Genomic DNA, 23,305 nt, shown 5'->3' with positions numbered 1-23,305 from the left:
TTGTTCTTTGGGCTTGAAATAAGTAAATAAATAAACAGCTATCTCAGTTGATTTCCTCAATATTTTTAAAATATTAATGACATAGTTGGATGTGATCAGGTTCAAAGACAAATCTGGCTTTAATTTGGTAGGGTTCCTGTATGCCCCCTTCCAACAGCAGAGCGGAGGAGTACTAAGTGGCTCTGAGAGCATGGATCTCCCTTTGCTCCTTCCCTGTTGGTATCTGCCCCATCTTCCCAGCACTGAGTTCCGAGGAGTAACTGTGTGTGCTAATAAGCACGCACTGGGCCAGATGAAAGCACACAAGGATCATGACGGCAGAGACAAAGCAAGGCCAGAATCTGACTCATAGCAGCTTGCTGAACTGATAAAAACCGGGCCTCAGGAATAATGGTAATAAGAAAGAATACTATGCTCATTTCCCAAAGGAGTCATTCTGGGTTTGTTTTTACAGCAGGATTTTGTAGCAGGTCAGAACATCCTGACCCTGCTCTCCACCGCCGGCAGCTGTCCTAGCCTTCCTCCTCCTCCCTGACACCACAATGTGGTGGGTTAGAGGAGGGGCTGTTGTTCCCCGGAGTCACTGTACGAGGAGCTAGAGATACAAAGAAGAAAGGACTTGTTTCCGCTCTCCCTGGGAACTCGGATAGTATCCAGCAGAATTGTTTAGAACAATGACGAGGAATTCTACTGCGAGAGGAACAACTAAAGTGAGCCCTAAAACTGCCCCAGCTAACTATCTGGAGAGAGTTTTCAGGCCACGGCACATTGAAGGGAACCCAGGCAGAGCCCAGTGGACTCACTGAGTTGGGGAGGCAGAGCCAGGGGTCCGGGAGGCCCAGGAGGTGAGCGAGCCTAGGCAAGGGCACCACCAGCAGAGAAGCTGCACAGAGCGAGCTGAGACCTGCCGAGGGCCCCTGCGTCCTCAGTGCTGTGCACCACCCGCATGTGAAGAAACCACTGAGGCCGAGGAAAGGGCCGGCAAAAAGCAGCAAACAGAACATGCTCAGAGCTCACACAGGCTGGGGAATAGTCCATGTTCCCACCCGACAGAAGATTAAGGAAAAACCTTGAAATATATGAGGTCCTTGGGTACAGTTCTCAGAAATTTATTGTCTCAGTAATGGGGCCCAAATTAGCCCTAGATCAAAAGCTGCTCTGGACCCACCAAGCAAAGCTTAAAAGCAGGCCTGAAAAGGATTAAATTATTTCCAATAACCTAACTGCATTCCAGAACAAAACTGAAAAATGTTTAAAGAAATACAAAAAATAAATAAATAAATCCAGCACCCCAACAACATAAAGTTCCCAATGTCTGATATCCAATCAAAAATTACCAGGCATGCAAAGCAGCAAGAAAATGAGACCCATAGTAATGAGAAAAATTAATCAATTACAGACTAAGAAATGATATAGATCATAAAATTGGTAGGATATTGAGACCTTTTTTATATTTTATATGTTAAAGTGGGTAGAGGAAGGATTAAGCACAACAAACAGAGTCATGGAAGGTTTTCTAAAAAAAAACCCAAGTCAAACTTCTATAAATGAAAACTACAACTCCTGCGAGGAAAGCCACAGTAGAAGGGATTCACAGCGGTGATGTCAGTGCCATAGCAACAGCAACCTGGCACTTGGCCCCTCTCCTCTCTATGTCGTCCAGATGCTAATTACCACACAGAACTTTATTCTCACTCAAGCATCAAAACAATGTTGTTCCACAAGGCTTTGATTCACTCCCTCTCTGAAAGAAACAACCAGAATGGTGAGGGAATCAACTTTATAATTATCCATAGATAATGTATTACACATATACATTATATACATCACATATACAATATGTATATATTGGCGTCACGTACATGACCTTTAGCGTCCCTCTGGGTATATATGGAAAGCAAGCAGACTAGGAAGAAGTATTCCTTTTCTCTTTCACTAAATGAACAGCAAGTCAAATAAGACATATTAGAGGTATTCACACAGAACTCCTCAAGTGTCACTGCTGATGAGACAGACGTTTTTAGGAATACCCACACCTTCTAAATCTTCCTGGTAGCACCTTGCACATAATCCCCATAAACCTTGGAATTTAGATTTGTACAGAATCCCTTACTTTCCTAATATTCTAATAATTCCATACATCAGTTAACTGCATTGATGTAATGAATTTGTAGTGTGTATAGTAGTATTTCTTTAGGATTAAAGTTTTGCTACCTTTGCCTAGAACCAGCACCTGCCAGGGAAAACGATATTTTAGTATGTCAGTTTTATATTTAAGGACGATATAAAACAAAAGGAGGAATTCTGAGAAATATGTACCTATCCCCACCCTCAAAAAAAATTGTTTTCAACACAAAGCAAGAGGGAGAACAAAGAGCTAGATGAAGAAAAGAAACCTCTGTGGGGATTAAGCCAAATAAACTTAAATGGTTTAAGAAATAAATTGGTGGAGTAATTCGAATCATGGACAGGTGCTATGAACATAATTTAGTAAAATGCTCGGGAACCTGCCAAAGAAGAGAAAAATGTGTTGCTTTTGAGATCATTTCCCAGCAGCTTCATAAAAGAAACTGATTACAGGAATTTAATAAGTAAAACAGAGCCAGAAATACAGTAATCAAATGAGTTTTTAATTACATTTCAGACAGGGAAAAAAATCCAATTTGTGTTTCTGGGATTAAAAAAAAATAAGTTCTAGAGAAATGCTTTTTGTAGCAGGAAAATAATATAAACACTAATTTCCATAGGAATTATAACAGTCAGTTTAATTAAAAGGCTTGAGCAGAGTGAGGAGGAGCCAGTGCCAAACTATCCCAAATGAAACCATGGCATTCACTGCTACCTCATACTATTGCCTAAATAAAAGCACTATGCATTGGGCAGAAAACTGGCACCTGCATTTTTCTTATGGAAATAGATGGGATTTTGATCACTGCCTGAGTATTTATGTTGCTATGTTTTATTTTTTGTAAGGAATCACTGATACATCTGATTTAAAATTTGATGTTGTTGCTCTTTTCTTGGGGTGATAAATATCACTTTGAAGGGAAAGGATACGCTCTGTTTAAGGGACATGGATGCGGCCCTGGCTGGTTGGCTCAGTGGTAGAGCGTCGGCCTGGGGTGAAGAAGTCCCGGGTTCGATTCCCGGCCAGGGCACACAGGAGTAGCGCCCATCTGCCTCTCCACCCCTCCCCCTCTCCTTCCTCTCTGTCTCTCTCTTCCCCTCCTGCAGCCGAGGCTCCATTGGAGCAAAGATGGCCCGGGTGCTGGGGATGGCTCCTTGGCCTCTGCCCCAGGTGCTAGAGTGGCTCTGGTCGCAACAGAGCGACACCCCGGAGGGGCAGAACATCGCCCCCTGGTGGGCAGAGCGTCGCCCCCTGGTGGGCATGCCGGGTGGATCCCGGTTGGGCGCATGCGGGAGTCTGTCTGTCTCTCCCCGTTTCCAGCTTCAGAAAAATACAAAAAAAAAAAAAAAGGGACATGGATGCGAAGGGACATCATCTCAGCCAGGTTGGGGAGCTCACTGCCCAGTAAGATACCAGGTTATTTCTGGGCTTTTCAACCCCCACTTACTTACCTTACATCCAGTTACATTTTACCTGCAGTCCTGTAACTCCCTGGAGTGAGAGGTTGGGATAAACAGGTGGTTCGCAGACGTGCTTATGAAAGAACAGCCCCACTGGAAGAGCTGTTCCTCCTGCTGGAGCACTTGGCTTCTGGCCACCTCTTCGCCACAGGTCATGTTTGGAGAAAGCTTTTCAGGGAGTGTGCTGAAATTGCAGTGGTTTTGTTTCCCTTGTGATGAATGGGACACACCTGAGTAGTGTCTACATGGGAGCAGGGGTCTAATATGAGCCCACAGAGCACTGACCCAAGCCATAAAGTGGACACATGAAGTGTCACCTTTCCATGGGCAAACACCCCCCATACTCCACCATCCTTGTTTTATTTATTGCTTTGTCCCACTACTGGGGCAATCCAAGTTTTGTGAGGCCAAAAATTTATATCATTGGGGACTAGGTAGTTTTTTTAAAATATACAAAATTAAGTAAAAAGAAAACATTAGAGGGGTCTCCTGCAAGTAAGACCCTAAATCCTGAGCTTCATTGGCCTCATGGTCAGTCGGCTTCTGAAAACACCCTACAATTCCTCTTCCTTCGTCTCTCCTGCACCCCTCTATTCCTCTCTTCCACGCTACTTTTCTTTTCTCTTTAAATGGTTTTTTAAATCAATTTTTAGAGAGAGAGGAAGGGAGAAAGAGAGAGAGAGAGAAACATCAATTTGTTTCATGCCATCATTGGATGATTCTTATAGGTGCCAAGGCCAGGGATCAAACCCACAACCTCAGCATATCAGGACAATGTCCTTACCAACTGAGCTACCTGGCCAGGGCCTCTCTTTTCTCTTGTGTCTATTTCTGTACATGTGCTCGTGGTAATCTGTACTTTTGGTACAGTTCCCAGATCCTTAGCTTTAAAAATGAGCACCTCCTCTGTTTTAAGATTTTATCTAGCCTTTCTTATTCCGTTAAGTCCACCTGGAGACATCTACAGTGGCTCAAATAGTAGGTTTATGTTTGTAAAGTTTGAGTTCATGTTCTTTGCGATCTGAAGGCCTCTATGGCAGACAAACATACACATATTAGTAGGCATGTGCAAGCTAGATATTTTGGTTCCTGTCTTGTACCCTGCGGATCTAAAACAGGATCATAATCTAACTGGCTGGCATCCTGAAGTAATACACAGCCACCTGTCTTATTTTTACATTTTCTGCAGAGGTTCTATTAATATAAAACAATGGTACTAAATACGTACAGGGGATCCTCGGGTTATGACACAGTTCCATTCCTATGATAGCGATGTGACCCGAATTTTAGTGTAAGTTGAAACACACCCTAGCCTAAGTCACTTACCTATCCTAAAAATTGTAAAATCATAATCTAGAACATAAAAACATAACTAAGCCACAGAAAAAAGAAAAAGACATAAATATACTGTACTGTACACCTGTATTATAGTAACAGAAAAAATGAGTGTAAAAACAAATTCCTTACCTTTATTCCTGTGGTTGGTTTGCACACTGGAAGGGGCATTGCAAGGTGGGAGAGAGTAACCTATTGGGAGGAGGAAGCTGGAGAGGCAGGAGAACCTGCAGAAGGTGCTGGAGATACCGGGTCAGGTGAATCAGGATTGCCTAAGGAACACGCAGGAGACGCTGGAGATGATTCTACCTGTACTACAGGTGTTTTATCTCGAGAAGCAGCTGATGTAGAGGGAACAGAATCTGTTGCAGGCCTCTCTACCTTCTTAAAGAATTGTTCCAGACTCTTCTGGAAGGTTGAGGACTTTTCTTCCAAAATCCACCTTAACACTCACATCTCAATTTTTTAAAGTTTTTATGGGAGTGAGCATCATAAACTCAAAACAACCTATGTTGAGACTGTCATAACCCGAGAACTCCCTGTATTTTCTTCTTATAAATGGCTCATACTTACCAAATAATCATCACTTTCATTTCTGACAGCCAGTTCCCATTCTCACAAGTGAAGCTGGGAAATCGTGTCAGTGACTCAGGTTCCTCTCTCCCCCACCTTTTCACTGTTTCATTTTAGGCATTGGTGAAGGTCAATGTGAAACTGAAGCCGATGCTGGATTCGGTGGCTGCCAACAGGGCTAAGTGGGAAGAGTTGCACCAAAAAAGGCTGCTGGTCTCTGCTGCCTCGCCCTCCTCTGCGGACCTCACAGTGGCCAAGGCAAACAGTAATTGACCCTCGGGACCACTGCTGCTGCACAATGACTGGAGTGTGAAGGGCCAGCTTTGGTCCAGCCACACCATCCTTTTGTTCCGGTAAGCTCAGACAGACACCCAGTCTGGAGGATGTGTTGGGAAGCACACCAGGGCTTTCATCTCAAAGAGCAGTCAGCAGGGGAAAGCGTGATTGAGGAAGGACAGAGGAGGAGGTGGGGCAGGGAGCACGCCCCAGGACCTTCAACTTCCCCTGATGGACAGACACGGGTTGAGACTGCGCTAAGCACCTGGCAGAGGACCGCTATGGATCCAGGGCCTGAGGGGAGCCGGCCTTGCCCATTCAGGACCCAGGGGACACGGAACAGTGCAGGCATCAATAGTGCTGCTTCATTTTGTATGTGACTCTTATTTGTTACAAGCCAAATAACGCCTGCCTTTGCATCCTCTCCCGAGCGCCCTTTTGTGCCAGACTGTCCCCAAAATCCCAATTTGTGTTCTGTAGAGATATTTTGTTTTTATCCTGAAGCTTCTTAATGGTTGCTCAGAGGCTGTAGACTTGCCTACCTAAAAGATAAACTATATTATCCTTGCAAATACTAACCACCCCTACTTTCCCCCTAAAAACAATCCATAGTAGAAGTATATCAAGTGTGTTTGTCTGATTGGTGTTTACAATAACATTCATAACACTGCACTGGGATTTAGTAGTCCCCTCTTTCAGCTTTTTAATTCAACCTTCATTGTAGACCAAGTCTGCTCCCAGAAGCAATAGATTAATAGGCTTTAATTAAAGTAAGGATGAAAGAAAATCCATAGTTGGATTTACCATAAGTGACATACAAATATTTAGGAACTATTTCCAATAGTGAGACATTTCACAGGACACAGCGGCACTGTGAAGGGTGATCACTGACTACCTTGAGTTCTCCTAGTGATGGTTTTTGTAGAAAATTGAAGTGTACTATCAGTACCAACCTACAGCCAAATGCAGGAGTCCTCAATTTTGGATTTTTCCTTAAGAATAAGAAATAGTGCTTGAAAGGTTAAATTTTAATGATCTAGGAAGAAAACAAACATCTTATTGAAAGCCAGATTTATACTGGGTAAGAATAAATTTTATTAAATGGATACAATGACTGGAAAACTACTTTGTTCCCATTTTACCTGAGATTGAGGACACGGTATGCCTTATCCTAAACTAGGCTGGAAGCTAGACTTTGGCCTTACTGACTGGATGGTTTTAGACAATTCACCTAACTCCCCCCAGTCTGTTCCCTCATTGGTCAAATGAGACTACACTGGGAAATGATTTTCAAACATGTTTCAACCTTCAAACTCTTGGTTCACATAAATCTTACAGGGAATTCCCAAGATATGAAACATCTAAAAGCCCAAGTCCTTCCCATGAAGCTCTGGGGAATGCAGAGCCCCTGCGAATCCTTACATCTTGGATGATATACATGATGGTCCATGAAAGGGCTCTGAGGAGTTTGAAAATCCCTGCACCAGGTGAACCTTGAAGTCCATTCCAGCTTTGAAAACTCTAAAATTTACAAACCATTTTTTGTTCTTATTGCCACTGGCCAGTATCAGTTATTCACTTGTTACTCAAATACTAAGGAAATGAGGGCCAAGTTCCACAAAGAACACTGTCTTCCTGGCACAGAGCAGGCGTTCGGGAAATGTTTAAAGAATGGGTAAATTAAAGTACCGAAGTGGAAGTGAGGGAAGAGCAGATATTCAGAGGGAAGAAGTAAGGTTCCAGGTGGCAATAAATAAATAAAATTATAAACCAGGCAAAGAGAGGTAAAAAGGAGGAGGAGGAGATAGAGGAAGAGAAGGAGAGGGGGAAGAGTGGAAGGGGAGGAGGAGGAGAACCAAACGGAGTTTCACCAGTAAAGAAAAGCTAGGAATCCGGTCAGGCAGTAAGAGAACTGCCCCCCAAAATGGTGAAAGTCAATCCACACAAAGAAAATGGCACTTCTAACAAAAAAAATTGAGGGTGTATAATCTTGTCATTAATGCTTAGAAAAGAGAGGTACTTGAGTAGGGAAGGGTTTGACAAAAGAAAGAAGGAAGGAGTGGGAGTCCTAAGTAACGATGTTCCTAGCTCCCCTTTGCAGCTGCCTCTGCAGGGCGGACCGGAGAGACGAGAGGAGAAAATGAGTGCAGGAAAAACGGCCTCTGCAGAGCAGGTAAGAGGAGGTTGTTCAGATTTATGGATTTTATTAAGCCATTTTTCTGAATCATTCTGCTATAAAGGAAAATAGCTTCTGCGGGGCTGTCTCTCCTCCTCAGGTAAGGAACAAAGGGTGGGTGGAGCTAAGGACAGACCCTGAGCATGGGTTTGCAGCTCAGAAGCACTGCAGGTGTTTCTGGCTATTGTGCCACATCGTGTTTATATCACAAAGAGGAATTGAAAATCAGTCCGGGTGAGACAGAGATAAACCCACATCTGCTCTCCTCCTCAACAATAAATAAATTAGTAGCAGCCCAGACAGACAATGCCAGTCTATCTACAGCAAAATTTTAAAGCATGTGCTTGATGATAAAATTAGCCCCAGGGTCCGACGGAGACGGCAGGCAGCTACAAGCGCCATAGCTATCCTGAACATTGATGCTGCATATTGCTAAGGGGAACATAATTTATAGCACAAACCCTACGGCTTCCACTAAGGTTGAGTTTTCCTCTCATTTCCTTGCCTTTTTATTGGCTTCACCGCAGGGTTGCCAATAGCAACATCCACTGGTAGCAAAGGGAGTTCAACACCATTGCAATCTGCCATACAGTGGAGCCCTGACAATGTCAACCATCAATCAAGTAGCTGTTTGTAATTGCCTCCATCTATTTCTCCTGTCTTGAAGTATCTTTCCTATTGTGGGTCAGAATTCAGAAACTGCTGACTAATGTCACAGGTCTGTTCTTCCATGGCCATGAAGCGGTGGAAAAGGAGGGTGGCAGCCTTCTGGTGCCAATAACCCATAGGGTCAGAGCTTGAACTCTTGGGATTTAAGGTATTTTAAATTCCTTTTCTAAATAATGTATAATTTTCCAAGAATGTGAGGTAAATGTAGTTATCCATATATTCTGCTTCTCCAAGTCAGAGAAAGAGATTTTTCCCCCCAATCCTTATTATTGTTTACTTCTTACTAGAGGAAGACATTTATAATGTGAGCCTTCTTATAAAACCACCAGCTAACCAGATAATGTTTGCTTCCTTGGGTCTTTTGGCATCCATGTCTGAAATTACTTCATCCTACTTTTTCCACAAGATGCATCTTTTTCTTCAGAGATGTTATTTATTCTCTTATTAGTCAGTGTATAGATAATCCATGCACAGCTGCAATGTATCTGGCAATCCTGGCCAGTAGGGCCAGCTTGAAAAACTGGAAAGGGTGCCACCCAGTGCACAGTAGGACCAGCGCTTCATCCTGGGCTCCACCCTGGCTTGGCCACTGGCTGGATCTGTTATCCCGGGACTTCCCAAGTCTCGGAGTTTCCATCTATAAAATAGGAGCACTGATTTCATTTCCACAAAACGATCAAGCCATATTCAACTTTTACAAAATTTTCCAGAGAGCTGTCTTGTTTACTGTTCTCAAATAAAACAAAGAATAAACCTAAAGAGATCATCTTCTCATTAAACATGAAATAAAAAGTTACATATATGGTCTAGACATAAAAACAACCTTACCACAGATATGTCTGAGCCTGCCTCTAGTGATCATGAAAAATATTATCATCAGTACAATTTTTTTAAAATATACACTTTTATTGCATAAAGGACAATTTTAGATGATCCCATATCATAGATATCTATAAATGGTAGTCAACTTAATTAGAAGTAAATTTATAAAGTGAGTCAAATGAAGTAAATATTGCATGTGAGTTTTCTGTTTCTAAAATCTGAGATGTCTATACATTTCCAAGTATTTTATATTTACATACACATTGGGTTGGAAATAACCTTTACATTTTTGTTAGTATAATAACAATATAATCATGATAGGAATTCAGTTGCTTATTTTGAGTATCAGAATTTTTCATACTTTTCCATCTTACGTAGGTCATTAAACAGAGTCTGCTCACTTTACTTTGCGGTATGATTATTTTAAAATCCATTTCTCCTGCTGACTCTTCTTGAATTGCAGACAGATACAGTTTTATGCCCAGTACTAGTGTGAAACAATTCCCTTCAACTGGGACCAATATCCAAACAGATTAGGGGAAGATTTAAATCTAAAGAAAAATGTTTGGACTGCAAAGAAAAAAATCAGGAAGGAGTCAAAGCAACAGAAGAACAGCTGACCTGGGAATGTAAGAACCCGGCAGAGCCATGGTAGTGAAGTATGATTATCTGTTGTTCCGTCATGTGCTGCAAAGAACTCCCAAAACTCAAATGTGTCTGGAGAATTTCACGATGAGCCCTTGGATTTAGTAATGACTGGTGTCCTCTTTACATTGTGCACCTTTTCCTCAACTAGTAATGTGGGTTGTACATCTTTTCTAATTTAATTTTGAATGTTCTTGCATATTTGGTATATTTCTCAACATTGCTAAAGATAAGTTGTTTTTCTGTGCATCAAGTCTATATCCATGCTGCTGAATGTATACACTAGTACAGCAATGTTTGTTTTTTAAGTAAATTAAGTATTTGCTGTGGGGGAAAAAAATGTTACTCAAGACCATCATTTATCTTTGTGTTCATCTTCTGTGTGGATTTATCAGTTAGAATCTCATTTTTTTTCCTTCAGATTTGATTGTCATATTTAGACAAATTTTTTAAAAAAGAAAGAAAGAAACAGCATGGTGTAGAAATAGGAGGCTAGGTTTTTTTGAGTCTCATTCCGTTGGGGGAAAATTGCTTTTGCCATTGTATTTTGACTACAATAATCTAAAAAAGATCCCCTACTGATTTGCTTCCTAATTATTGTTTTAACAAAAGAAGGGAAATGTGTTTTCAACTGAGTTGTCTGAACTCACTCCCTTTCTTTGTGTAGATTTCCCAAGCTGATATTTGATTGTAAGAATTCTACATTATGGATGGCTTGGCCATTTCACAAGCAACAAATTCATGATTTTGAAATAGTCTGCTCCTTTAAGACACCTAAATATCTTTGTTTTTAATAAAATGCTTAAAGTTTAACTAAAGCTTTGGAATAAGCTTTCATTTGAGAAGGGTGATTTAAGGGCTGAAAGAGGCAAGCATGCATCTGAATACCAACAATTTAAATTTTTACTGTCACGTTTAGCCCATTAACCTTGTCTCGATCTGTGATGTTTGCCTGCGTGAGAGGGCTACAGGGACTGCCCTGTCCGTGGAGCATCTTAAAGATGACAAAATCATTCAAATTATTGGAGTTTTTCTAGAGGGAGAAGAGTCTGCATCCCAATGCAGGTTTCTGCAACCTTACAGATTGCTCAAATTTGCATGGGCAATTACACAGGGGGATTGCATCAGTGCAGGGCCGCCAGCCACACTGAAGCCATACAATTACACAACGGCTTCGGTGCTTAAACTTTAAAATTCTTACACCATTGTGCCTGTTCTATTAGAACAAACTGCAGCAAATGATCCAAAGCCAATTCAAATGACTGAAGAGGAGGTGCCCGGGGATGAGAAGGAAGAGGTGCAGCGTGGCCCCTAGTGGCCAGTTTAAGCAATCACCAGTCCTCGAGTGCTGGCTGCGGCAACTACCGGCTTCTTTGTGCTTTGTAGTTCGTGCTTTTCAAATGGGGCCAACCAGAAGAATTACCAAATTCACAGAAGAGCTGTAAAGATGAATGAGGGAAATTAGGCAAAGCAAGACCTGGTCCTGGTGCAGAAAGTACCCTTTATAAACACAGGGGCTAGATTAGCTTTTTGTTTGGATGATGGGCTGATTATTTTTAAATGCCAGCGTCCACAGTTGTGCCTTCCCTAATTCCTTTTATAAACCATACGCTGCTGTGACCTCCGTGTTAAGTTAATTTAGAGTGTAACACCGTAAGCCCCCAAATATGAACTACTTGACAAAAAACAAGGCATATCTAAAAAGAAAATTTGATTAAAATATTAATAAAGCTGAAACTACCAGTGAAAAAAGTTCATAATGAGGTTAAATGTCTCAGTGAGTATAAATGTTCCCAAGCATTGATTTGGAATACAATCTTTCCAAAAGTCTTAAAAGATTGAAGAGATGCTCCTAAAAGTCAGTCAACTACATTATCAGTTTGGCACTACTTTATTCTTTTCTTTCCTGCTTATGGTGAAAGATGGAAGAACAAGATAACTGAGCCTGTCCAAACTGGCCATCTTGCAGAAAATGGCCTGGAAGAAAAGGGGGAAAGAAATAACAACTGGACAGTGGTTTCACGGAAGGTCTTCCTCTATTAAGGAAGATGTCTGACTATAGCTGTGGTTATTGAGATGTTCATAAATTACCAATGTTTACCGATAGAAAGTGGTCACGTTTACAGACAAATAAGAAAAAATACCTTCCAACTACTTTGAAAAGAGAATGATAAATAAATTAAGCATACAAATAGAATTTTATTATCTCCCATTTGGCAGGCAGAAATATAAGCATGTTAAGAAGCAAACATCAGGCCCTGGCTGGCTCAGTGGTAGAGCACCAGCCTGGCATGTGGAAGTCCTGGGTTCAATTCCCTGTCAGGGCACACAAGAGAAGCAACCATCTGCTTCTCCACCTCTCCCTCTTCATATTCTCTCTCTCCCTCTCTTCCCCTCCCAAACCATTAGCCAAGACACTAATAATTCGAATGGTTTGAGCAAGTTGGCCCCAGGTGCTGAGGATGGCTCCATGGCCTGCATCAGGTGTTAAAATAGCTTGGTTGTGGAGCAACAGAGTGGCAGCCCTAAATGGGCAGATCATTGCCTGGTAGGGAACTTGCTGGGTGGATCCTGGTCGAGGCACAAGTGGGAGTCTGTCTCTCTGCCTCCCTGCTTCTCACTTAATAATAATAATAATAATAATAAGAAGAAGAAGAAGAAGAAGAAGAAGAAGAAGAAGAAAAAGAAAATATCATGCTTTTGGTTTCTATATATCTATATTTTGCCTGAATGGAATTCTGCTACATGGTAAACATGCCTCCCTTATGCAGCAAAACCCAACACCATTTTCCCAAAGTCTAATTCCTTTCAATTAGGTACTAAGTCATTTTATTGCAACCACTAAATGCTTTCCTATTGCTAGGGATGGCAAGATACAGTTACTTTTTGATATATGCTCCAGATTTTCAAGATTCTGTTGGAAACAAAATGATCCTTATGACATTTTATAATATCCCACCCCATATATTGCTTTCCAGAATGGCTATCACTAATTAAAGGGCCTTATTTAACCATCTCCTTCCTCCCCTGCCAAAAATCCCAAATGTATTCCCCAACTGCCTATCAGAGACTAAATAAAAGTCGGTCTATCACAGCAGCAGTGATGGTCATGCCAATTTCACAGTGTGATTTGTGCGCTCATTTCATTTTGAAAATGACCCTGCCCTCCATCTGTCTAAGCAGAATGTCCTGCTTTTGTCAAGCTATTACATGAAATAAAAAAGAAGACACAGACATCCTCCCTCCTTTCCCCTCAACTGCCACACTCACAGATAGGTACCAACACAAAGAGGGGAAGCCCAACTGAAGTCTGTAGGGATCATAAAAATTTGTAGCAGAGAAGATAGTCCTTCTATTTGTCATACATTTCCAAGAAGCCATTTGAAGGTGAATGCTTTCATGATGCAACTGAGAAACAGAAAGACAGACTAAAGATATAAAAGGCAATATCCTATTTCCATGTTCTATCACCTTACCTTAATTTAATAGCACCTTAGCCAAAGTGACAGTCCATACATAAGTATTTTAAAGTACTGAGCCTGAGTTTCCAAAGGACAAGTGTAGTCAGGCAGCCATAGAGGTCAAGATCCTCCCCCACTCACTCTCGATGACTGAGCAGCACCAGCCAGCATCCCTCAATCCATGTACCACCCTGGGTTAAAGTCCCTTAAATGGTGCCTCTAAAGACTGGGTAGAAAGAAGCCTCAGGATTAGCAACTGCTTTCTGTGGAGAACTTAGGTGGCCCAGAGCCCCACTCAACCCCACTGAAATGGGTGTAGTTTATCCCTTTTTTGGTATTCATGCAGTGGAAGCTTCCTTGCCTAATTCCACCCATAAGCACGTAGATCTGCCAATTTCTCAGCCACAGAAAAGACTGAATGAATACATAAAGTCAGTTGTTTTATGATAGGAGCAATCACATGTCTGCTTAAGTCCCTTCCTAACTGTTCCAGGTAACTAGGCACTGTACCACCCCCACTAGTTACTTCCTAACATATGCTCACAGCTGCAATTCAGGTGTGGAAGCTCAAATTTCTACTACCCAAACCAACATGATTGGGGGGGTTTTAATGTAGAAAAAAAGGCATTAATCTACCATCTACAACTTAGCACCAAACACTGGGTGTAAGGCAGTGGTCCCCAACCTTTTTTGGGCCACGGACCAGTTTAATGTCAGAAAATATTTTCACGGACCGGCCTTTAGGGTGGGATGGATAAATGTATCACGTGACCGAGACAAGCGTCAAGAGTGAGTCTTAGATGAATGTAACAGAGAAAATCTGGTCATTTTTTAAAAATAAAACATCGTTCAGACTTAAATATAAATAAAACGGAAATAATGTAAGTTATTTATTCTTTCTCTGCGGACTGATACCAAATGGCCCATGGGCCGGTACCAGTCCACGGCCCGGGGTTGGGGACCACTGGTGTAAGGTATTTTCCCCGCCAAGGAAAAAGGAAGGGCGTAGCCAACAAGTGTGGAACAGTAAAAGCTTGATTTAGTACAGCGCTTCTTGGACGAGGTTCTCTGGCCTGGGGGACAGAGACCAGAGAAGTCGCATCATGGAGGAAACCACGTGGGGGAAATTTAAAGGGTCCTTTAGGGTGGTCGAGGTAATATGAGGTGGCAAAATTTCTCTGGCTGACAGACGGTCGCTCTTTTCCAAAGGACTCCTGGGAAGTTTCTTTTGGTGTGTATGGGTGTGGGAGGTTCCAGCTGAAGCTCCTGGGTCTGGTTCCTCACGTGACCTTCCTCCATTGCCCACCAACCTCATGTTCCAACCTTTTATGTTAGGTAGGGGGGTGCTGCTGTTCATCTGGCTACTTCCTGCTGGTTAGGGGCGTTGTGGGGAGGGGAGGTCGGAAGGTGGTGGCTCTGAGGGAAGTCACGTATATGGGTGTACAAACCTCTGTTTGACCACGACTCGAGAAACTTCGTGGATGCGGTCCTGTAAGAATTTTTTTTTAAAGTAAACATGAGTAATATGTCGACAATCAGAAGAGGACCCAGGATAGGGGCAGCCCAGGTGAGAATGGGTGACTGCCATCAGGAGTCAAGTGGACTGCAGAAGGAGAGGTCCTTGTGCAGTTTCTCCTGCAGACGGTGGAGGACCCCGATGCTTTCTTCCACTGGGCCAGTCTCATTGAACAGCATGGCTCCCTGCTTTAGCTCAGTCTGGAGGCAGGTTCCCGGTGGGAGGGGCAGGAGCAACAGGGGGATCTGCAGGGCCCAACCTTTTGGTGAGCCGGAGACAGGTAGGGACCAGTGGTTCCGACTGCCAGCAGTCCTGTATGGGGCAAACTTGAGGCAAGAGACACGGTTAGAAATGAGGGTAGTATTGATTATGGGGGAGCCCTTGGTAGTGAGGATGATGTTGTCAGCTGGATAGTGGCTCCGAGACTTTGTAGAATGTCCCAACTCAGGAGGGGTACAGGGCATGATGGCATAATTAAGAAGGAGTGCGAAAAGGGGATTCCGTCCAAACTGCATGTCGGGTGGCATGTGAAGTGGAAAAGAAGGGGTCCCATTCACTCCCATAACCGAGACCTGTGAGGGAACTAGAGGTCCAGAGTGTGATGGCAAAACAGAGAAGGTAGCCCCCGTGTCCACAAGAAATGAGATGGACTTACCCGCTACCTTCAGTATTACCCTGGGCTCAGCGAGGGTGATGGGGGTCTTCGAGTTTGGGCCGCATCAGTCGTCCATGAGGCCTAGGAGTTTGAGTGGTAGGCCTGCCTGGCTGGCTTGGCCTCTCATTTGGGTGGCTTGTCCTCCACATAGAGGTGCTGAGGATGAACCTGTTGCCCAAAGGGAGCAATTGCTCTGCCAGTGACTGGGCTGCTTGCAGTTAGGGCAGGGTTTAGTGGGCAGCCTCAGGCAGGGGCACTGCTGGGACCAGTGACCCTCCTTGCCACATTTAAAGCAAGCTCCTGGTGAAGTTCCTCTCTGCGGCCCAGACTTGAGTAGGGCACCTTCTGTGCCTTGCCTTGTTGCTTTTCTGGCCTCAGGGCTGCCACAAGAGCCTGGGTTTGAAGCATTACCTTCTGCTGCATGCAGGCCTGGCAAACAGCCTCGGCCTTTTCCTACTATCAGCGACCATTAAAAACTTTAAACGCCATGTTCACAGGTTGGATAGGGGATTGGGGGTCTGAGAATATGAGGAGGGGGCTCCTGGGGAGCCCGGCACCCAGATCCAGCCAGAAACACTGGAGCCAGAGGCAGGACAGGGCCAGGCCTTCTTGCAAGAAGACTGGGGTTGGGCTGTGGGGTCATGAGTTCTGCAAACTGGCATGAGGGCCAATGCCAGGTGGAGGTTGGCCTGATGGTGGAAGAGCTTAAGAACACAGTGGAGAAGGAGGGGCCCCTGGCCAGCAGGGGAGGAGAAAGAGGTACTGGTATTTGCAGGTGAATGAGAAACAGGATCCAGCAAAGGGAGAGGAGGAGGCTTCCTGGAGAGAAGAGACCCAAGTGAAAGAGGTCCGCAGAGAGACCAGAGAGGGGTCCCGAGCAAGGGGTGCCCCCCGGGGGGGTCCGGCAGGAGGGGGAGAGAGTTGGGGGGTTGGCGAAGGAAGAAAGATCAGAAGTGGAGGTTTTTCTGGCCAAAAAGGGCCTGCACCATAGAACAGGCGGCACAGAGATTAGGACGAGAGCACAAATACTAGAAGCCCTGAATGTAAGGGATCTCCAACCAGTTCCCAGTTCTTTTGGTGATAAACTGGTGAGGATATTAAAATCGAAAGTCCTTTCAGGAGGCCACCTGGTTCGATTAGCCAGTGGCTTCTGTGGCCTGGCCACAGTGGAGAAGAAGAACAGTTTCTTCTTCTTTAGCAAGGGAGAGATTTCGGATAAGGCATTCCAGGAGTGTTTTTGAGTCAGGTTTAGATTCCCCACAGCCACCCTCAGTTCTTAGAGTGGTCAGAGATTAGAATTGGCGTCCCACAACTCAATCTCTGACCACTGGATGGTTAGGTAGAGTGAGAGTGACTGGGACGTCTCCACAGGCACACACGCACTCGGAACGAATAAGAGGTCTCTGATGCAGCTGTGATTACGGACGGGGAGTCTCAGTGGAAAGAACTGAGGGGAGGCTGGAGGCAGGGGACTTACCACACCATTGCTGAAGTGGGTGGAAAGTCCTCGTTCTTTCTCGGAAGGGAAGGGGAGAGGAGCAGCCCCAGCAGACTTCAACTTCTCCCAGGTTTTGGCACCAAATGTAAGGTATTTTCCCCGCCGAGGAAAATGGAAGGGCGTATCCACCAAGTGTGGAACAGCAAAAGCTTTATTTAGTACAGCGCTTCTCAGACGAGGTTCTCTGGCCTGGGGGACAGAGCCCAGAGAAGTCACATGAAGGAAATTTAAAGGGTCCTTTAGGTTGGTCAAAGTAATATGATGTGGCGAAATTTTACTGGCTGACAGATGGTCGCTCTTTTCCAAAGGACTCCTGGGAAGTTTCTTTTGGCGCACATGGGTGTGGGCAGTTCCAGCTGAAGTTCCTGGGTCTGGTTCCTCACGTGACCTTCCCCCATTGCCCACTGACCTCACGCTGGGCCCTTAAAGACTTATCTATAGAAGGTATATGGAATGGATTATTCATCAGTCACTATTTCTTGCTGAAACTAGCTGTCGGAAATCATGGCACAGCCATTGACTAATAACTGTGCAGTCTTGAACAAATTACTTGAAACTTTCTAGTAAACAGCCTCTTCATCTGTAATATATAGAATACAGGTGAACATAAAGATTAACATTAATGTATGTAAATAGTCTAATAGAGTGCCATATAATATACTTGCTGTTGGCTCTGAAATGTGTACAAAGAAGAGTTGTAGGTGGCAGCAAAACTATAGGGAAGCAGATAAAGGACTTTCATTGAAGTCTTTAAGTATGTAGCAAAAACGCTTTTATCCAAACATCATTAATCTTGGGTACTAAACAAACCAATGCAGATCATGGAAAATCAGTGGAGATGTAGGGAGACTGGGTTCTTAATTGTAGTGAAATTTGGAGAACTAGAGCAGTGAACATGGCCAAGTTTAAACGCCAACATCTATCTGCTCAGTAATACTTGTTTACTAAAAGGGGAAAGGAGAGACACTTGATTCTAAAATTTAAGGTCTCCCATTACAGATAAGATTCACACAACCATTTCCTATAGTTAACCTGTGGAAACGGCAAAAATAAGAACTCTTGGTATATAATGTCTTAGAGAATGTGTCCTCAAGACAGCTTAAAAACAGAACCTACTCTAATTTTAGGGGAATTCCAAGGATATATTCCACCTTTTCCATACCTTTAATTTACAAAAACAAAATGCAAAATGACACCATTTGAATGCAGCACATAGTGCAAAAGGCTCATTAACGCAACAGACACAGGACCTTAAACCTTCCACGTCAGAGACCTAGGTGACACAACAGGTAGCTAGCAACCCTTATCTACAGAGGAACAAAAGGCCAGTGAAACCCCATCTGTCAGAGGGTGGCTAGGTCAGGCAGAAACTACATCTCCCAGAAAGCACTGCTAGCACGTCCAAAGAGGCGTGGGTGACTTTGACGCCTGAGCGTGGAAAGGTAGTTTCTGTCTTGGAACTATCAGGAAGGGCTTCCTCTCTCCTCCCTATTCATGACCTGTGCAATTTGTCTGCAAGGACCGAATCAGTAATTGAGAGACTCACGTCAGTGATTTTTTTTATTACCAACGTTCTGTTGCAAAGAAATACTCGGACAAGGAGCTTGTCCGGTACCGGTGGGCGGCTCGACTGGACTGGTGCATGTCGGGAAGTGGAGTTTAGGTCTCTGAATTACCTGGAGGCACTTCTGCTCTCACAGACTGACGACTCTAACACTTGAATTCTTCGGAGGTCAGACCAGATATGGAGACCCTCACATTAGTGATTCTGTCTAAATCCTAGTCTGCTCCTTCCGCTAAAAGTAATTTTGGGAACACGCAAAATAAAAACGAACAAAGATTCTTTAACGTCTGCCGTGGCCAGTTGGCCTGTTGCCTTGGTAACTAGGACGCACAACCACTGTGGCGGTGATGGCGGGGCTGGGCGGTACGCAGATCTCCGACGGGGAGTTCACTGCGGTCGTGTACCGGCTCATCCTCGATTCCCGCTACGCCGAGGCGGTGCAGCTGCTGAGCAGAGAAACCCAGCGGATCCCGAGAAGCCGCGCGCGCCTGTCGCTGCTGGGCTACTGCTACTACCGCCTGGAGGAGTTCACGATGGCGGCCGAGTGCTATGAGCAGCTGAGCCAGCTGCACCCAGAGCTGGAGCAGTACCGCCTGCACCAGGCCCAGGCCCTGTACAAGGCCGGCCTTTATCCCAAGGCCACGCGGGTCAGCTTCCTCCTCGTGGACAACCCCACCTACCACAGCCAGGTCCGTCGTCTGCAAGCTGCTATCAAGTACAGCGAGGGCGATCTTCCCGGGACCAGGAGTCTGCTGGAGTAGCTACTGAGCGGGGAAGGGGGAGAAGAGAGTGAGGCTGAGAACGAATCAGATGCCCAGGTCAACCTGGGTTGTGTGCTGTACAAAGAGGGACAGTATGAGGCTGCGTGTTCCAAGTTCTTTGCAGCCCTGCAGATCTCAGGCTACCGGCCTGACCTTTCCTACAACCTGGCTGTGGCCTATTACAGCAGCCGGCAGTATGCCCCAGCTCTGAAGCTTGTCGCTGATATTGTTGAGCATGGCATCCGCCAGCACCCAGAGCTAGGTGTGGGCATGACAACCCAGGGCATTGATTTTCGCAGTGTGGGCAACACTTTAGTCCTTCACCAGACTGCATTGGTGGAAGCCTTCAATCTCAAGGCAGCCATAGAATACCAGCTGACAAACTATGAGGCAGCACAGGAATCCCTCACTGACATGCCACCTAGGGCAGAGGAAGAGTTGGATCCTGTGACCCTGCACAACCAGGCGCTAATGAACATGGCTGCCAGGCCTACGGAAGGGTTTGAAAAGCTAAAGTTTCTGCTCCAACAGAACCCCTTTCCCCCAGAGACCTTTGGCAACCTGTTGCTGCTCTACTGTAAGTATGAGTATTTTTACCTGGCAGCAGATGTCCTGGCAGAAAATGCGCACTTGACTTATAAGTTCCTCACACCCTATCTCTATGACTTCTTGGATGCTGTGATCACTTGCCAGACAGCTCCTGAAGAGGCTTTCATTAAGCTTGATGGGCTTGCAGGGATGCTGACTGAGCAGCTTCGGAAACTCACTGTACAAGTACAGGAAGCAAGACACAGTCGAGATGATGAAGCTGCCAAAAAGGCCGTGGATGAATATGACGAAATCCTGGAGAAGTATATTCCAGTGTTGATGGCCCAGGGAAAAATCTACTGGAATCTTGAAAAGTATTCAATGGTAGAAAGATCTTTCACAAATCTGTGGACCTCTGCAATAACCATGATGTGTGGAAGCTGAATGTGGCTCATGTTCTGTTCGTGCAAGAAAACAAATACAAAGAAGCCATTGGTTTTTATGAGCCCATAGTCAGGAAGCATTATGACAACATCCTCAGTGTCATAACCTCTGTGTACTGGCTAACCTCTGTGTTTCTTATATTATGACAAGTCAAAACGAAAAAGCTGAGGAGTTGATGAGGAAGATTGAAAAGGAGGACGAGCAGCTCTCCTATCATGACCCATATAAGAAAACCTATCATCTCTGCATTGTGAATTTGGTGATAGGCACACTTTACTGTGCCAAAGGAAATTATGACTTTGGGATTTCTCGAGTTATCAAAAGCTTGGAACCTTATAATAAAAAACTGGGAACCAATACCTGTTACTATGCCAAGAGATGCTTCTTGTATTTATTAGAAAATATGTCAAAACAGTCATGATTCCTGACACTTATTCAAGAATGCGTCCAGTTTCTAGAACACTGTGAGGCTTATGGCTGGAAGATACCTACAATTATTGAACAACCACTGGAAGAAGAAAGAATGCATATTGGAAAGAATACGGTCACATATGAATCGAGGCAGTTAAAATCATTGATTTATGAGGTTACAGGATGGAATATGTAGTCATCCCTGATAATGAGCATTTATCATATGGCTCTGTTACCTATATTTAGTATTGTCTTTTATCTGTATTTATCCATTGTGTTACATTTGTTAAAAATTTTACCCTTTAAAAGTTAATTTGGTTGTAGCTTTCTTTTGAGAAATCTCACAAAATATAATAAAAGAAACTTGAACCCGAGGGTTATGAAAAAAATGAAAAGGTTGTGTTTAATAGTATTTGTGCCTCTGTTCCTTCTCTTTTGTATATTTGTGCTTTCCTGGATCCTGAGAGCACCCTGCACAACAAGATTACATCATCCAGGGACTAGACACTATCGAGTCCAGGACCCAATTAATGTATAGGACATCTGGACATTAATAATCATTTCAACAATATTGTGCTCTACTCCATCATTAACCCCTGAAAGTACATTAGTTTATAATGCATATATTTAACATAGATTTTAGTATGTCTTGACAGATATATGGGTATAATGTTTTATATAACAAAAATTCCTTATGTTCTAAGTGGAATTTTATTGTTGATATTTTCTGTTTGTTTTTATGTGCAAGACTCGGGGAAATCTTGAGCCATAACAAAATTGTGGTGCTTTATTGTGTGGAGACAATAAATGCTTGAAAAATTTCCATGGTTTTCTTTTGCTTCATTTGTTAATAATTTGAATTTATGAACATAGATATGCCATTTTCATAATTGAGTTTTATTAGTGATTAATAACAACTGTAGATTCAGTTCTTAATTCTTACTCTTGTATTTCTATTCAGGACACATTAATGGTGGAGTTTGATTCTATGTTGTAGCCTCTTGGAAATTGAAAAGTAAACGTATTCCAATGATCCCATCAACCTCTCCTATTCATACAACAGACGGAATGGTCTATCAATGGATTCTGAAATCATTTCTGGTAGTGTCATTCAGAGCCTCTCAACAGTATTCTGTTGGAGTTCTCACTATGAACCCCACTTGTTCTGCTCGGGCATTTAATTTTTTACAGGCAACAAGAGCTTTACTATTTGTTTCACCTTACCTGAACTCTTTGCTCTTTAAAACTGTACCTGTCACCCCAGCTCAACCTGGCTTAGGAAAAAAAAAAGTATTAGGTTGAATCATAAAATTTCTGATTTCAAAAGTTTTTAAAGGTTTCTTACTATGATTTTTTTTCCTTTTGAGGAAACAGCTACATAAGTACTGAGATGTATGCTCAGAATAATTCCTCTGTAGCATGACATCTTTATGTGCTGAAATTCTACATAGCTGTTCAAGAATTTTGTTCATTGCAAATGCTAATGCATGGTATCCCACTTATGTTGCTTTTAATCTGTATTATCCAAGTTACTCCTGTTTATCTAATTGATGGTGATCATCCCATATTGTGAGAACAATCTAAAGGGACCTTTGAATATGAGTTTATATGCTGCATATTGAAAGACACATTCCATTTATTTAAGAAGTACAGGAGGCCCTGGCCGGTGACTCAGTGGATAGAGCACTGGCCTGGTGTATGAACATCCCAGGTTCGATTCTGGTCAGGGTACACAGAAGAAGTGGCCATCTGCTTCTCTCCCCTGCTCCCTCTCCTTTTTTTCTCCCTCTTCTTCCCCCGCAGCCAGTGGTTAGGTTTGAACATGGCCCTGGTGCTAAGGATAGCTTGTTCAAGCCTGTCAGCCACAGGTGCTAGAAACAGCTCAGATGAGGTTGCTGGGTGGATCCCAGTCAGGCACATGCGGGAGTCTGCCTCACTATCTCCCCTCCTTTACCTTAAAAAACAACAAAAAAGTAGAACAGGAAACATACATAGTCCTTGGTCAGGTGATTCCTTTCTAATCCTAGCCAGTTCTAATACAAATTCACTTAGGGAACATGTAAAAAAGAAAAAATATTTTGCCAATCTTCTTTTTAGGTTGGCTTTTTGTGTCAGTAAATAGGATGAATGAGCATCTTGGCTATTATGTGTGAAGTTGCTGGGCCGGCCTGTCGCTGCTGGGCTACTGCTACTACCACTGCAGGAGGTCACAATGGCGGCCGAGTGCTATGAGCAGCTGAGCCAGCTGCACCCAGAGCTGGAGCAGTACCGCCCGCACCAGGCCCAGGCCCTGTACAAGGCCGGCCTTTATCCCGAGGCCACGCGGGTCAGCTTCCTCCTCGTGGACAACCCCACCTACCACAGCCAGGTTCTCCGTCTGCAG

General features: G+C 43.7%; 2 protein-coding genes and 1 non-coding gene across 5 annotated transcripts in view; all 3 read left to right on the top strand.

Annotated features, from left to right (window-relative positions):
* Positions 1 to 10,732, top strand: part of PDE11A (phosphodiesterase 11A) — a 477,210-nt gene extending 466,478 nt beyond the window's left edge. For all 3 annotated transcript variants that reach the window (XM_066345959.1, XM_066345958.1, XM_066345957.1), the window contains one exon: positions 5,614 to 10,732. In XM_066345959.1, coding sequence (XP_066202056.1) covers positions 5,614 to 5,769 — 156 coding nt within the window. In that variant the 3' untranslated portion in view covers positions 5,770 to 10,732. The remainder of the gene's footprint in view (positions 1 to 5,613) is intronic.
* On the top strand, positions 3,083 to 3,158 carry TRNAP-GGG (transfer RNA proline (anticodon GGG)). The gene has a single exon. It is a non-coding gene; the product is annotated as a tRNA-Pro (tRNA).
* Positions 10,733 to 18,716: 7,984 nt separating the features above from the next.
* Positions 18,717 to 21,742, top strand: LOC136378468 (intraflagellar transport protein 70B-like). Its single transcript, XM_066345437.1, is given in 3 exon segments — positions 18,717 to 20,452; positions 20,455 to 20,612; positions 20,615 to 21,742. Coding segments are annotated over 3 exon segments (1,989 nt in total). The 5' UTR covers positions 18,717 to 19,125; the 3' UTR covers positions 21,119 to 21,742.
* Positions 21,743 to 23,305: the final 1,563 nt, after the last annotated feature.

This window comes from Saccopteryx leptura, chromosome 7, assembly GCF_036850995.1.
Source record: "Saccopteryx leptura isolate mSacLep1 chromosome 7, mSacLep1_pri_phased_curated, whole genome shotgun sequence".
Taxonomy (NCBI): Eukaryota; Metazoa; Chordata; class Mammalia; order Chiroptera; family Emballonuridae; genus Saccopteryx; species Saccopteryx leptura.
This window is presented reverse-complemented; position numbering and strand designations above follow the sequence as displayed.